This window comes from Ranitomeya imitator, chromosome 3 (assembly GCF_032444005.1).
Source record: "Ranitomeya imitator isolate aRanImi1 chromosome 3, aRanImi1.pri, whole genome shotgun sequence".
In the NCBI taxonomy this organism is placed as follows: domain Eukaryota; kingdom Metazoa; phylum Chordata; class Amphibia; order Anura; family Dendrobatidae; genus Ranitomeya; species Ranitomeya imitator.
Window position 1 is genome coordinate 5689845 of NC_091284.1, and position 16576 is coordinate 5706420.

At 44.1% G+C, this 16576-nt stretch overlaps 1 protein-coding gene across 1 annotated transcript in view; it reads right to left on the reverse strand.

Moving 5' to 3' along the window:
• LOC138672441 (uncharacterized) overlaps positions 1-16576 on the reverse strand; it is a 654503-nt gene that overhangs the window by 617650 nt on the left and 20277 nt on the right. Inside the window, exons 7-10 of the mRNA XM_069760413.1 lie at positions 9231-9328; positions 8943-9033; positions 4198-4295; positions 3909-3999 (exon numbers count right to left, since the gene is read on the reverse strand). Coding sequence (XP_069616514.1) covers positions 3909-3999; positions 4198-4295; positions 8943-9033; positions 9231-9328 — 378 coding nt within the window. The remainder of the gene's footprint in view (positions 1-3908; positions 4000-4197; positions 4296-8942; positions 9034-9230; positions 9329-16576) is intronic.

The following is a 16576-nucleotide window of genomic DNA, read 5'->3' on the forward strand; positions in this document are numbered from 1 at the left end:
AAAGGAAACTCTGTTGTTATTGTCCAGAAATTCACACTTGGCCTCACTGAATATTTAATGTGGTCGATCATAAAAGTGAAGTTTGCCCTGAAAGACTGGACCTGGTCTTGTAGGGACCACATGATCACATTCAGCAGCACAGAAGGGAGAGAAGGGAGATTCATCCGATAAGATCTCAGGGATCTAGGAAGCCACCAGAATCATTACCCTCCGCTTTCTCTTACAGACCCATCATCATGTTTTTCTTCAAGTGATTTTCTAAATTGTCAGCACATTGTACGTTCAGCGGCATGTAAAAGTTTTGGCACCCCTGGTCAGAATTAAAGTTGACACATTTCCTTTGTTTTTTAGACCCACAAAATTTATTATGTATAAATAGTAATTTTTTTACATGTTAAAAATTACAAAAGAGAAAATTGGTCAATGCAAAAGTTTGTGCACCCTTGGAGACTTGTGTGCTCAGATAACTAACCAAGATTTCAGACCTTAATTATCCTTAATTTTGGCTTCACTGCCATCATTAGGAAAGTCCAGGTGATGAGAATTTTCCAGCTTTGTAAAAAACCCGGCCTCCTCTAACCTTGTGCCAAAAAACCGGCAGCCAAGCGATACATAGCTGGAAAACAGACTTCGGTCATCAATTGTAAATGTGGTCACTAAATTATCGATAACACATAATGTTACCTGCCATGAGGAATCATCCGGCCCTTGCATAAAGCAGTCAGTGTCGGCCATTACTACGTCTTGTGGTCGGCGTTCCACAGTCCGACTGCTCTAACTGTAAAGAACCCTTAACTATTTAGCTGCCGGAATCACCTTTCTTACACCCGTACTCAGCGTCCCCTGGTTCTTCGTATGGTTTTTTTTTTTTTTTTTTTTTAGAAGGAGCCATCCTTTGGACTGATCACACAGATGTTTTATACAGTTGAAACCAGAAGTTTCCATCCACTATGTAGAAAGACACATCTGCATTTCTCTCTCTTATTCTGACATTTGGCAAATAATTATGGTAATCCTAATACCTAAACCTTTCCCGTTTTAGGTCAATGTGCACACGTTGAGGATTTTGATGCGGATCCGCAGCGTTTTTGGACGCGTGGAATTGCATCGACAGTGTAGTGCACAGCCAATGTTATTCTATGTGAACTGAAGAATTGCCGTGCACATGCCGAGGTCAAATCCGCGTTTCAGACACACAAGTGCTCTTAGTCTCCGTTCACACAGGCCCGCTCCTTCCGGTATATCCAGTTTTCGTAGGTCTTATAGCCTATTTCTATTTTAAATGAAAACTATTAAAGTTCAGTGATTTTATCTCTTGGAGCCGGATTCTGTGCATCTCTAGGCGTCTGGCAGAGACGCGAATCCGTGCTCAACATTTCCTGGATTCATAAGGAAATTCATCTAAAGGGGGATCTGAATCTGCCTTGTTTTCTGTACCCCATCTATAACATTGGGCACACAGGCCGTAAGGATGGATGCGGATCCCTCTGCATGCGTCATCTTGACACTGTGCTGACCTGCGTCAAACGCAACATGTTGGAAGTCGGCGCAGCTTCAAAACGACGCATGCGGAGGCATCCACATACATTCTTATGGCCTGCGTACCCAATGTTAAAGATAGGGCATGCAAGACGCATGCAGACGTAGGCGGAGCTGAAGAGAGAGGCGCGGCAGTGGGCGGGGCTTTACAGAGGAAGAAGGCTTTTGTCCGCAGCCCTGCCAAACGCTAGTGCGAAGCTAGCCTAAGCCAGCTTAATGTCACCTTACAATACATACAAAAGGTGACATTAACCCCTTATTACCCTATATGCCAGCACTACAGGGCAGTGAGAACAGAGAGGCTAAGTGCCGGAATTGTAGCCAGGGGGAGGGCCCAATATCCATGGTCCCTTCCTAGGCTATGAATATCAGCCCGCAGCAGGTCTGCGTAGCCTTTCTGGTTATTTTTTTGGGGTCCTCTATTTTAATAGCCAGTAAAAGCTAAATATACAGCTGCGGGCTGAGATTCATAGCCTGGGAAGATCCATGGGTATTAACCCCTTCCCAGGCTTGAAACATCGGCACCCAGCAGTCTGCTTTCCCTCTCTGGTGCAGAAAATTGCATGGGAAATCACGCCTTTCCACCCCCCGTTTTTTTTTTTTTTTTTTAAAGATATTGCGTGCAGATTTTGTGTATCTTTATTTAACCATTCATGTACCATTTTATTAGGTTCATTACTAACATCAGCCTTAGTATTATCTATCGCCTATCTGTCTGTGTGTAAACACTATTCTTCATTGGAGTATGTAGAATAAGAGGTTGGACAAAAATGACATCACAATTCTTTGTTTTTGTTAAATAGATCTTTATTTAGGTTACAAAAAAAAAAGACAAATCAGAATGAAAAAACAAAAAAAAACCGCAGCAAAAACACATAAAAAAACGCATAAGAGCAGATTTTTACCTGCGTTTTCTGCTAAGAGATGCAGATTTTGTGCAGAAAATTCAGCAGTCAAATCTGCAAAGTGTGCACAAAGCCTTATTCTGATTCCATGTCAGATATTGAGAAGAACATGCAGATGTGCCTTTCTATATAATGGATGGAAACTTCTGGTTTCAGCTATACATGTAAATGAGATCTCCTGAGGCGTCTTTTTTCGAGGCTTCAGGCCACGTGCACATGTTGCAGAAAGTGGTGTGGATTTTTCTGGACTGATTTTATTAAGAGGAAGATGAGATACACCAGACCCAACAATGCACAGACAAGCTGAAGGCTGCTATCAAAGCAACCTGAGCTTCCATAACCCCTCAGCAGCGCCACAGGCTGATCGCCTCCATGCCACGCTGCATTGATGCAGTAATTGATGCAAAAGGACCAAGTATTGAGGGCATTTACTGAACATACATTTCAGGAGGTCAACATTTCGGATTTTACAATTGTTTTTCAAGCTGGTGTTATAAAGTATTCTAATTTACTGAGATAATAACTTTTGGGTTTTCATTGGATGTATGACATAAGCATCAACATTAACAGAAATAAACACGTGAAATAGATCACTCTGTGTAATGACTCTAGAATATACGAGATTCACTTTTTTGTATTGAACTGAAATAAATTCACTTTTTGATGATATTCTAATTTTGTGAGAAGCTCCTGTATATCAGGACATTAGTTAGCGGCTGCCCCAGGTCATATACTATTATCCTCATACAACTACTATGCCACAAATGCGATTTCCAACCACTTACTCATTTCCTGATCTGAATCCTATCGCACCTATTGTTTTGCAATCTATCATGTATGTTTATTACTTTGCTCTTTTGCGGAACCATTTTCTGGTCATTCTTTGTTATCACCCTAGTTTTTCATGCCATGCAATATTTTATTTAATGAATCAATAAATACTATTCTTATATCTCTACTTCTTGGCTCTTTGGAGCATTTTTTCTATATGCTCTTTAGGTACTAACCATGCAGAGTGCCCAAACTTTTGCATTGGCCCATTTGCTTTTTTGTAATTTTAAAAGTCTAAAAAATAACTTTTTCTGCACAAAATACAAAGGAAAGGTTTCATGTGTAAATTTAGGTCTTTTAGATCATTTAATCTTCATCTTACTTCACAATAACAGTAATTTTGATCAGGGGACCAAAACTATTACATGCCACTGTACGCTGTCATTTGTTTTTGGACTTTACAGATCTGGGCATGTAACGATCAGCGTCTCCTAATCCAGGGGTAAGTGGATCCTCCAGGTTCTAAGTTCTAAAGAAAAGAGTTTTTAATGCCCAAAATCATTTGAACAGATTTGGGTGGAGAATGGTGATCACACGATTGTGATACGGCCGGACTACACCACCGATAAAGCAGCCACAGCCGGTGACTGAGGAGAATCTGTGACCTCTCTGCATTTAGTGGTCACTACTCACCTGGGTAGCCATATGTAGGAATCTCCTCTTTACACCACTCATCCCCCCTCACATAGGTCTCTGTAGTATTATTATGGGTCAGATCTTCACCCTGAAACAAATATTGTAAAAGTCACCGACAGACGGAGAAGTCCCATCTATGATCAGCTCTAATCCTGCCGTCTCCACCGGTCTCATCACACAAGTATAAAACATATAATACTGGAGGATAAAACAAGACTGAGCACAAGACCTTCACCGGCGTCTACACATCATAGGGGAGATCTCCTGACACCTTCTCTCCATCTACCTGATGGTCCTGAGGAGCATTGGGATCTTCTTGTTTACAGTCCTGTGGAAGAAGAGGAAGGGGACATCTCTCTGGTGTTGTCCTCTCACTGGATAGATCTGGAGGAAACACATACAGGGAGTGAATTCATTCTTTACTAGACATGAGCGAATAGCTTCGGCTAAGTGCTTGTCGAATAGCTGCATCGGTGACCTGGATACCTGGATTGCTCCCGATAATTAGCTGTCCGGCGTGGCAGCTGCATGTCAGTCACAACACACAGGTTCTCCATGCATGTCTTGTGACTGTCACTCAGCCGCGACACATGCAGCTGCAGCACTGAACAGCTGATTATTGGAAGTGATCCAGGTAACAGATTTTTGGAAGCCAACATGGACAGTTTATGTATTATAAGAGCAATGAACATTCCATTAACTCCATAACAGCCAAAACCTACATCAAAGAATTCATGTATCAACCTGTTCCAGGGAACCTATACAAGGAGCCACGTATCACCGTGAAGGAGCAAAACCTCAAAGCAGTCAAGAACTTCACCTACTTAGGCAGCACACTTTCCCGAGAAGTAACTATAGACGCTGAGGTTAATAATTGCCAAAGCCAGTGCCGCCTTCTGGAGACTGCGTAAGAACGTCTGCGAACGAAGGGGACTCAGCCTTACCACCAAGCTGAAGGTCTACTGCGCGGTGGTCCTCACCACACTTCTCTATGCTAGCGACACCTGGACAGTCTACAGGCGGCATGCTGAACAGCTTAATCATTTCCACATGAGTTGCCTCCGCAGACTCCTCCACATCAGGTGGCAAGACAACGTCCCGGACACGGCAATTCTGGAACAAACTGGGCTCTGCAGCGTTTACACTCTCCTGCTGAAAGTCCAAGCCAGGTGGGCTGGACATGTGGTCAGAATGCCGGACAGCCGACTACCGAAACAACTGCTGTATGGAGAACTGTGCCAAGGAAAGCGAGCAGTTGGGGGGCAGAAGAAGCGCTATAAAGACTGACTTATGGGTAAGTTCACACAGGGCATTTTTGCTGCTTTTTTTTTTTTTCGGCAGCAAAACCTGATCTTCACGGCAGGAAAGAAGCTGCATCAAAAAGGCAGGTTTAGGTGTTTTTGCTGTGTTTTTGTTGCGCTTTTGGTGCCTTTTTGTTTTCTCTTTGTCCATGCTAATGTCCTTGGATTTTCAGCAGCAAAAACACAGCATATAATACCTGCGTTTTTTCTGCGTTTTTCTCAACACCCATTCAAGTCAATGGGTGAAAAAACGCAGCAAAAACGTTGAAAGAAGTGACATGCCCCATGTCCAAATTACGCAACAAAGCACAAAATACTGATCACACAAAAAAAACAATGCATGTGCATGAGATTTCTGAAATCTCATAGGCTTTGCTGGTATTGTAAAAAGCAGCTGAAAATTAGCAATTAAAAAAAAAAAAAAAAAGCTGCAAAAACACCCTGTGTGAACTTAAGGTACTGTCACACTAGACGATATCGCTAGCGATCCGTGACGTTGCAGCGTCCTCGCTAGCGATATCGTCCAGTGTGACAGGCAGCAGCGATCAGGCCCCTGCTGGGAGATCGCTGGTCGGGGAAGAAAGTCCAGAACTTTATTTTGTCGCTGGACTCCCCGCAGACATCGCTGAATCGGTGTGTGTGACACCGATTCAGCGATGTCTTCGCTGGTAACCAGGGTAAACATCGGGTAACTAAGCGCAGGGCCGCGCTTAGTAACCCGATGTTTACCCTGGTTACCATCGTAAAAAAACAAACAGTACATACTTACATTCAGCTGTCTGTCCCTTGCCGTCTGGTTCCTGCAATGACTGCTGGCCGCAAAGTGAAAGTGAAAGCACAGCACAGCGGTGAGTCACACAGCGGTGACTCACCGCTGTGCTGTGCTTTCACTTTCACTTTGCGGCCAGCAGTCAGTGCAGCAAACAGACGGCAAGGGACAGACAGCTGAATGTAAGTATGTACTGTTTGTTTTTTTTACGATGGTAACCAGGGTAAACATCGGGTTACTAAGCGCGGCCCTGCGCTTAGTTACCCGATGTTTACCCTGGTTACCGGGGACCTCGGGATCGTTGGTCGCTGGAGAGCGGTCTGTGTGACAGCTCTCCAGCGACCAAACAGCGACGCTGCAGCGATCCGGATCGTTGTCGGTATCGCTGCAGCGTCGCTAAGTGTGACGGTACCTTTACCCTAAGGCATCTCCCAAAAACCTGGAAGTCAACACCAATGAATCGGAAGAGCTTGCCCTGAATCGTCCAGGTTGGCGAGGCAGGATCGCCTCAGGAGCACGTGCAGCTGAAGACAGGAAAATCTTTGACGCAAAAAGAAAGCGCGCTGTCCGCAAGGCACAAGTAGAATCAGGTGTACTGACCACATCTGCTTCCTTCTGTCAAGCATGTGGCCAAACCTTCAGGGCCCGGATTGGACTCATCAGCTAATCAACTAATTCTCTTCTAACCCTGATGTCATGGTCATCTTCGACTACGAAGGACAAACATCACATCAAAGAGACTGACCAAGAGCTGTAAAAACTACGTTGTAGGTGGACATTGTGTCTCCAACCTCTTGGAGGATTCATAACTCCTGTGGTGTTGGGAGTATAAGCTATTGCTCCTAAATTGATCATCTTATCTTTGACACACATTCCATGTGGAGGTTACAAAGCATTATTCTTCAGATGGACATCTAGTCTCGGGCCTATACAGATTTCCCTCAGATCTTTTGACACCAGAACTTTATCCTAAATCCAAGGACACCATCTAGGGGAAGATGATGACCACCGCACTCATATCTCATATTACCAGAAGATGATTGGACACTACAACAAAAGATACCGGAGCGAGGGTGGAGTCAGGGCTTGTATGAGGGTGTGGATGTGTAACGTTTAGTAGATATGTAAGGATCAGTTAGATCTCTCTCTTTCTGAAGACATCCTCGGTGGAAAGTATGCATATTGTTTAGATAGAAATTAGTACATGGACATACTAGTATTTGAATTTTCTCTAATTATAGGAAGGTCTCGTTATCTACTTTGTTATCTGAACTTTATTATTATTATTATTATTATTATTATTATATTAAATATTTTTCATTATTTCGAGTTTGGACAATTGATTATACAGGAGATACTTAGGGTTGGATAGCCAACAGGAAATCAGAACCAACACCGATAAAGGGTGGAGAGGCCGCAATCCAAGATGCTGGAGGTCTGGTGTGAAGTCTCCACAATCAGTGATGGTTTGGGGGCCATGTCATCTGCTGGTGTAGGTCCACTGTGTTTTATCAAGACCAAAGTCAGTGCAGCCGTCTACCAGGACATGTTAGAGCATTTCATGCTTCCTTCTGCCGACAAGCTTTATGGAGATGGAAATGTCATTCTCCAGCAGGACTTGGCCCCTGTCCACACGGCCAAAAGTGCCAATACCTGGTGTAAAAACAACAGTATCACTGGGCTTGATTGGCAGCAAACTCGCCTGACCTTAACCCCATAGAGAATCTATGGAGTATTGTCAAGAGGAAGATGAGACACCAGACCCAACAATGCAGACGAGCTGAAGGCTGCTATCAAAGCAACCTGGGCTTCCATAACCCCTCAGCAGCGCCACAGGCTGATCGCCTCTATGCCACGCCGCATTGATGCAGTAACTGATGCCAAAGGACCCGACCAAGTATTGAGAGCATTTACTGAACATACATTTCAGTAGCCCAACATTTCAGATTTTACAATCATTCTTCAAGCTGGTGTTAAAGTATTCTAATTTACTGAGATAATGACTTTTGGGTTTTCATTGGCTTTAAGCCATAATCATCAACATTAACAGAAATAAAGACATAAAATAGATCACTCTGTGTGTAATGACTCTATAGAATATAGGAGATTCACTTTATGTATTGAACTGAAATAAATTCATTTTTTGATGATATTCTAATTTTGTGAGAAGCTCCTGTATATCAGGACATTAGTTAGCGGCTGCCCCAGGTCATATACTATTATCCTCATACAACTACTATTCTACAAATGAGATTTCCAACCACTTACTCTTTTCCTGATCTGAATCCTATCGCACTTATTGTCTTGCAATCCATCATGTATGTTTATTACTTTACTATGCTCTTTTGCGGAACCATTTTCTGATCAATCTTTGTTATAACCCTAGCTTTTCATGCCATGCACTATTTTATTTAATGATTCAAATACTATTTTTATATCTCTACTTCTTGGTTCTTTGGAGCATTTTTTCTATGTGCTCTTTAGGTACTAACCATGCAGAGTGCCCAAACTTTTGTATTGGCTCATTTGCTTTTTTGTAGTTTTTAAAGTCTAAAAAATGACTTTCTGCACAAAATACAAAAGGAAATGCGTCATCTGTAAATTTAGGTCTTTTAGATCATTTCATATTTAACTTACTTCACAGTTCAAAATAACAGTAATTTTGATCAGGGGCCACTGTACACTGTCATTTTACTTTGTAGTTTACAGATCGGGCAGATAACGGTCAGTCTCCTAATCCTAGGGGGTAGGTGGATCCTCCAGGTTCTAAATTCTATAGAAAAGAGCTTTTAATGCCCAAAGTCATTTGAACAGTTTTGGGTGGAGGAGAATGTTGTGGTCTAGATGTAAAATGGTGATCACACGATTGTGATACGGCCGGACTACACCACTGATAAAGCAGCCACAGCCGGGGACTGAGGAGAATCTGTGACCTCTCTGCATTTAGTGGTCACTACTCACCTGGGTAGCCGTATGTAGGAATCTCCTCTTTACACCGCTCATCCCCCCTCACATAGGTCTCTGTAGTATTATTATGGGTCAGATCGTCACCCTGAAACAAATATTATAAAAGTCACCGACAGATGGAGAAGTCGCATCTATGATCAGCTCTAATCCTGCCATCTCCACCGTTCTCATCACACAAGTATAAAACATATAATACTGGAGGATAAAACAAGACTGAGCACAAGACCTTCACCGGCGTCTACACATCATAGGGAGATCTCCTGACACCTTCTCTCCATCTACCTGATGGTCCTGAGGAGCATTGGGATCTTCTTGCTTACAGTCCTGTGGAGGAAGAGGACGGGGACATCTCTCTGGTGTTGTCCTCTTACTGGATAGATCTGGAGGAAACACATACAGGGAGTGAATTCATTCTTTACTAGACATGAGTGAATAGCTTCGGCTAAGTGCTTGTCGAATAGCTGCATCAGTGACCTGGATACCTGGTTCGCTCCCGATAATCATCTGTTCGGCGCCGCAGCTGCATGTCAGTCACATCACAGCTGATTATCGGGAGCGATACAGTTATCTAGGTTACAGATTGTTGGAAACCAACATAGATAGTTTATGTATTATACCCCTCAGCAGCGCCACAGGCTGATCGCCTCAATGCCACACCGCATTGATGCCAAAGGGCCAAGTACTGAGGGCATTTACTGAACATACATTTCAGTAGGGAACATTTCAGATTTTACAATCATTTTTCCAGCTGGTGTTATAAAGTATTCTAATTTACTGAGATAATGACTTTGGGGTTTTCATTGACTGTAAGCCATAATCATCAACATTAACAGAAATAAACACATGAAATAGATCACTCTGTGTAATGACTCTATAGAATATAGGAGATTCACTTTTTGTATTGAAGAACTGAAATAAATTAACTTTTTGATGATTTTCTAATTTTGTGAGAAGCTCCTGTATATCAGGACATTAGTTAGCGGCTGCCCCAGGTCATATACTATTATGCTCATACAACTACTATTCCACAAATGAGATTTCCAACCATTTACTCATTTCCTGATCTGAATCCTTTGCACCTATTGTCTTGCAATCCATCATGTAAGTTTATTAATTTACCATGCTCTTTTGCGGAACCATTTTTCATTTCATTTTTGGTTATCACCTAGTTTTTCATGCCATGCACTATTTTATAGTGATCTCATAGGGGCCAATTTAGGTCCCAATTTTGCCGAAGAAACCTTAAGCTTAATGTTCCTGGTGGACAGCCACACTTTATCCCCAACCCAGAGAATGAGTCCCACAGTCCGTCTTCTGTCAGGAAAAAGCTTAAACTTCCTCTGAGCCTCCGCAATATTCTTTAGGACCTCCCGCCATAACTTTTCCAACTGCTGTACAGCAATATCAGCCCCCGGGCAACCGAAATCCAGGCGAGAAAACTCTCCAAAGTGTAGATCAAACCAATAATTACAGAAGAAAGGGGAGGTATCTGTAGAGTGTTTAACACTGTTATTGAATGCAAACTCTGCTAAACTTAAGGCATCGGACCAGTCCTCTTGACTGGAGGGGCAAGGCAGCGCAAAATTTGTTCTAACAACTGATTGGTCCGTTCGGTCTGACCATTGGTCTCTGGATGGTAGGCCGACAAAAAGGACAACTCCATACCCAAGCTTTTAAATACGTCCTCCAAAACCTGGACACAAACTGCACACCACGGTCAAACACCACATTCAAGGGCACACCATGCAAACGAGCCACATGTTGAGCGAACAGAGGGTAGTGCCACTAAGGGCACAAAGTATGCTTGCTTTGTAAACCTGTCCACCACCACCACCCAGATGACAGTATTACCCTTGGAGCCAGGAAGATTGGTGATGAAGTCCATGGACAAATGTGTCCACGGTCTATCAGGAAATGGCAAAGGCACAAATTCCCTGGCCGGCCAGTTATGAGAACTCTTAGTGCGGGAACAAGCCTCACATGCAGACACAAACTTCCTCACATCAGACATAAGTGAGGCCCACCGAAAAAAAACCTCACGATAGCCCAACGATTAGCCGATATCCCCGGATGTCCACTCAGCGCCAAATCATGGAACCCCTGGAGGACTGAGTCGAAGATTAACCAGAACAAAATTTTCCCACCGGGTTGGATGGGGGAGCCCGAGACTGGGCTTCCCAAATCTCCTGTTCCAAACCTGCAGACACATTCCCCCTCTCTGCCCATGATGCTGCTTTTGCCCAGGTAGAATGCGCCTTCAGTAAAGCAGGTGGATGAAATCCGTTTAATGAATAAGCCAAGCAAATAGACTGTTTGATCCAATTCGCAATTCCGCCTTCTTGCCTTTCTTTCGTCCTGAGAACTGGTTGAATAAATTTTGATCAAGTCGCCAGGTTTCAGTCTGTCCTACATAAAATAGGACCACCCTGCGAACGTCAAGGGTGTGGAAGGTCTTTTCCTTAGGGTTGGAGGGGTTTGGGCAAAATGAGGGCAGTACAATGTCCTGATCCCTGTGGAAATTTGAGACCACTTTAGGTAGAAAGGACTGATCTAGTTTTAGTACAATGCTATCCGCAGTGAAAGTCAGATAAGGTTCCTGTATCGACAGGGCCTGCAACTCTCCAATACGTCTAGCCGTAGTGATTGCAACTAAAAAGACTGTTTTAAGAGTTAGGTTTTTTATGTTCATAGATTCTAGGGGTTCAAATGGATGTTTGGTTAGGCTGCTAAGCACGGTATTGAGGTCCCAAGAAGGCACCCTAATACGGAGTCTAGGACGAATTCTGGATGCTGCTGTCATGAAGTGCTTGTCCAGCGGTGGCTGGCTAAATTTAAATAAAAAAAAGGTGCTAAGGGCCGATACTTTCACTTTGAGTGTGCTAGGGGTAAGGCCCAATTCTAAACCTTTCTGTAAAAAATCTAAGATTCGCACTATAATGGGATTGAAGGGGTCTGGAGTTTCTGGGGAGCACCAGGACGTAAACTTTTTCCAGACCTTAGCATAGATGGCATTGGTTACTGACTTCCTGCTTTTTTGGAGGGTCTGGATCACTTCATCCGAGAGTCCTTTGGCTATTAAAATTCTGGCTTCAGTAGCCATATCGCCAGGTTCAGTCTGCAAAGGTCCGGATGCATTAGGGGACCTTGGTGAAGGAGATGGATTTTTTGAGGTAGAAGGTAGAGACCTTTCAGGGCCATGTCTATCAGGGCACTGTATTAACTCCTCCCGGGCAATAGTGGGGCGATTAAGATTGTGGTAACTCGGTCTGTCCTGATCTTTTGTAGTGTCTTTACCAGCATGGGGATGGGTGGAAATGCATACGCGAGGTTGAACCTCCACCGTTGTGAGAAGGCATCTATTCCCTGCGCCCCATCCGTGTGATAAAGGGAGAAGAATGTTTCCACTTTTGCATTTTGCCCGTTGGTAAACAAAACCACCTCTGGAGTTCCCCATCTTGAGGTTAGGGACCGGAATACTGTTTGGTCCAGACACTATTCTCCTGGATGTATGTCTTTCCGGCTGAGGAAGTCTGCCTGAGTATTGTCTAGCCCTCTTAGATGTACCGCTGTTACTGACAGGTTTTTCTCTGCCCAGAAGAAAATTCTTGCTGCCATTTCCTTCAGACCGACATACTTCGTTCCCCCCTGGTGTCGTAGATAGGCTACTGTGGTCATGTTGTCCGAGTAGATACGAACGTGGTGATTTTTGATCAGCGCAGATGACGCTTTTAGGGCTTCTTCCACAGACTTTAATCCTCTTAGATACGAGGAACTGCTGCTGAAGCTTGATTTCCATCATCCCTGGAAGTGGAAACCCTCTACCACTGCACTCCAGCCTCTCTTGCTGGCATCTGAGCAGAGTGTTTTTAGGGGAACTGATCCTAGCTGACCCCTTTCTGAAGATTTTGATAATCCAACCACCATTTCAGAGCCGATTTTACTTGGCCCGGGAGAATTCTTTGATTCAATGGAGTCTGCAGTCTCCTGGAATACAGAAGCACGTAAGTCTGAAGGGTTCGCGTGTGAGCTTGAGCCCAGGAGACCGCTTGGATGCACATGGTCAGGGACCTAGAACGGACATTGACTCTGAGGGTCGGCGCTCGCTGGTCCCTGAATCTGGTTATCTTGCGGACAAGGTTGATTTGATGATCTCTGGGTAGAAATGATGTCCTTTCTTTTGAGTCCAGTAGAATCCCCAAGAATTTTCTACTTGTGGAGGGATGGATCTCTGATTTTTCCAGATTCGGAATCCAGCCTAGGAACTGTAATATCTCCAGGGTTTTTGTTACATTTGTTTCCAGACAAGGGGTAGATGGCGCCATAATGAGAAAGTTGTCCAAATACGGGACAATGCATATTCCGCCATAATTTTTGTAAAAACCCGTGGAGCCGATGAGATGCCGAAGGGTAGGACATTGAATTGGAAATGTTTAATTTGAAGCAAATCTGAGTAATTTTCTGTTGTCTGGGTGGATTGCTACATCTTAGTACGCATCCCTCAGATCCACAGTCGCCATTACCCAATTTTGTCCGATGAGGGGGATTACTGACCTGATTGTTTCCATTTTGAATCTCCTGTACCGGACTAATTTGTTTAATGGTTTCAGGTTTATGATGATTCTGTTCTTCCCCGATGGTTTTGTTATTAGAGACAGACGTGAATAATGGCCACGTCCTTCCTCTAGTTTCAGCACCTGCGAGATCACATTTGATTGTTGCAGATTTTGTAGATCCTTCAACAAGGAGTTTTAGAGGTGCGGAGTTTGTAGGGAGGTTATCCTCAAGCATTGTGGGGGAGGTCTCTCGAATTCTATTTTTAGTCCATCTCGTATGGTACGAAGGACCCACTGATTTGTGGAAATGAACGGCCACTGGGTGAAAAAGAGTGAGAGTCGACCCCCGACCGGAGCATCGTCATTGCTTATTTGGGGTTTGTTGGGTTTGAGGGACAAGGATGTTCTTGCTCCTGCCTCCTTTGGCCTTTTAACTCCATCTCCCTGTCTTGCCTTTTTCTCTCTGTTAAGATTGGTCATGGGTGGGGCAAAAAAAGCGTTTTTTTTTTCTTTTAGGAATTTTCTGTTCAGGGAGAGATTTCTTTTTATCTGCTGCCTTATCCAAGATATCATCCAGAATGGGTCCAAATACATTATGGCCCTGGAAAAGGATGCTACACAACTTGGACTTGGAGACGAAGTCGCCCCCTCTCAAGATTTTATCCAAAGTGCTCTCCTGGATGAGTTGGAGAGGACGGCTACTCGGGCAGACTCAGGCAAGGCATCGGCTAGGAACCCAGTTGTTTCTGTAGCAGGAGTAGCGAGTCTAAAATTTCCTCTCTTGGGGTGCCCTGTGTCAAATGATCCTCAAGCTTGCGTAACCAGACAAACAGGGATCGAGCCACGCAAGTGGAGGCTGTTAGATTTTAGTAAATTTGTGGAGGTGTCCCAGGACTTTTTTAATAAGCTCTATCTTTCGATCCATCGGATCCTTGAGCTGGGAAGAGTCCTCAAAAGGGAAGGGCTGTTTTCTTAGTTACCCTGGATACCTGCACATCCACTTTTGGTGTCTCCCATAAGGAGTTCTCCTTCTAAGGGGAACCGTTTCTTTAGCTCTGAGGGAATAGCAAGACCCTTTTCAGGGAGGCCCCATTCATGTAGAATCAAATTCTGGATATTTTTATGCACAGGAAAGCCCTTTTGATCTTTTGGCTTTAGACCGTTAAACATTTCGTCCTGCACCGTGAGTTTAATTTCCTCATCCTCCACCCCCGCTTACTATACTGATTAGGTCACCCATATCCTCAGAATTAAAATATTTTTTGTTCTCTGATTTAAAGGTGGGGGGAGGAAGTTGAGCCCTCATTTTCCCAAGCATCCTCCGAAAACGAGTATTGAATCTCTCCTGAGTGATTCTACTAGGGTCTTTTTCCTCTTTTTAGGAGGAGGTGGTTGAGGCACCGGGATCTGGGAGAATGTAGCCATGGAAGAGTGGACCTCTTCTTTAAGGGGTCATTTGATGCTATCCATAAGAGAGGGCTGCTCAGCGCGTAGAACCTCATCTGTACAGGATTGGCAGAGTTTCTTCCCATATGTAGATGGGAGTCTGGCTGCACACACTTTACATTTGCGGCTTGTCAGAGACATTTTCTCCCTATAAGAGAGAGAAAGGGTTTAAGCCACTTATGTGAGTATGTGAGTATGTACGCAAGTATGCGAGTACGTACGTACGTATATTAGTGTCGGACTGGAGCACCTTGGGCCCACAAGAGAAAATCATTCTTGGGGCCCACTATGTAGCTACATAGAAATACATTCAAGACCATCAATTGTTCGGTAAAACACGCTAATATTAGAGCATAATATAAGGTAGTACACATCTTAATTATGTAGCAGGGGTTGGGGTAGCCCCTCATAGAATATAATGTAGCCTCCCACAGAATATAATGCAGCCCCCCATAGAATATAATACAGCACCCACAAAATATAATGCAACCCCCTCATAAGATAACGCAGCCCCCCCCATAGAATATAATGTAGCTCCCTCATATGGCATAATGCAGCCCCTCCACAGAATATAATGTAGCCCCTCAGAGTAAAATGCAACCCCCCTTAGACTATACTGTAGCCCCCTCATAGGGCATAATGCTGCTCTCCTCATGTAGTATTATTCTCCTGAGAGAATAATGCAGCCCCCACATATAATAAAATGCAGCCCCTCCACAGAATATAATGTAGCCCCCTCAGAGTATAATGCCAACCCCTCATAAGGCAGCCCCCCATAGGGCATAATGCAGCTCCCCTCATAGTATGATGTAGCCCCCTTAGAGAATAATGCAGCCCCCACATAATTATAATGTAGCCCCCTCATAGGGTACCTGTCAAAAACTGAACTCCTCGTGTTCTCTCCCTCTACTAACCTACCTTTGCCTGACATTGCCATCTCCGTGTGCGGTTCCACCATTACTCCAAAGCAACATGCCCGCTGCCTTGGGGTCATCCTTGATTCTGACCTTTCATTCACCCCCTACATCCGATCACTGGCTCGCTCTTCTTACCTGCATCTCAAAAACATTTCTAGAATTCGCCCTTTTCTTAATTTCGACTCTGCAAAAACTCTGACTGTTTCACTTATTCATTCTCGTCTGGACTATTGTAACTCTCTACTAATCGGTCTCCCTCTTGCAAAACTCTCCCCGCTCCAATCTGTCCTGAATGCTGCAGCCAGGATCATATTCCTCACCAACCGTTACACCGATGCCTCTACCCTGTGCCAGTCATTACACTGGCTACCCATCCACTCCAGAATCCAGTACAAAACTACTACCCTCATCCACAAAGCACTCCATGGCTCAGCACCACCCTACATCTCCTCCCTGGTATCAGTCTACCACCCTACCCGTGCCCTCCGCTCCGCTAATGACCTCAGGTTAGCATCCTCAATAATCAGAACCTCCCACTCCCGTCTCCAAGACTTTACACGTGCTGCGCCGATTCTTTGGAATGCACTACCTAGGTTAATACGATTAATCCCCAATCCCCACAGTTTTAAGCGTGCCCTAAAAACTCATTTGTTCAGACTGGCCTACCGCCTCAATGCATTAACCTAACGATCCCTGTGTGGCCTATTTATAA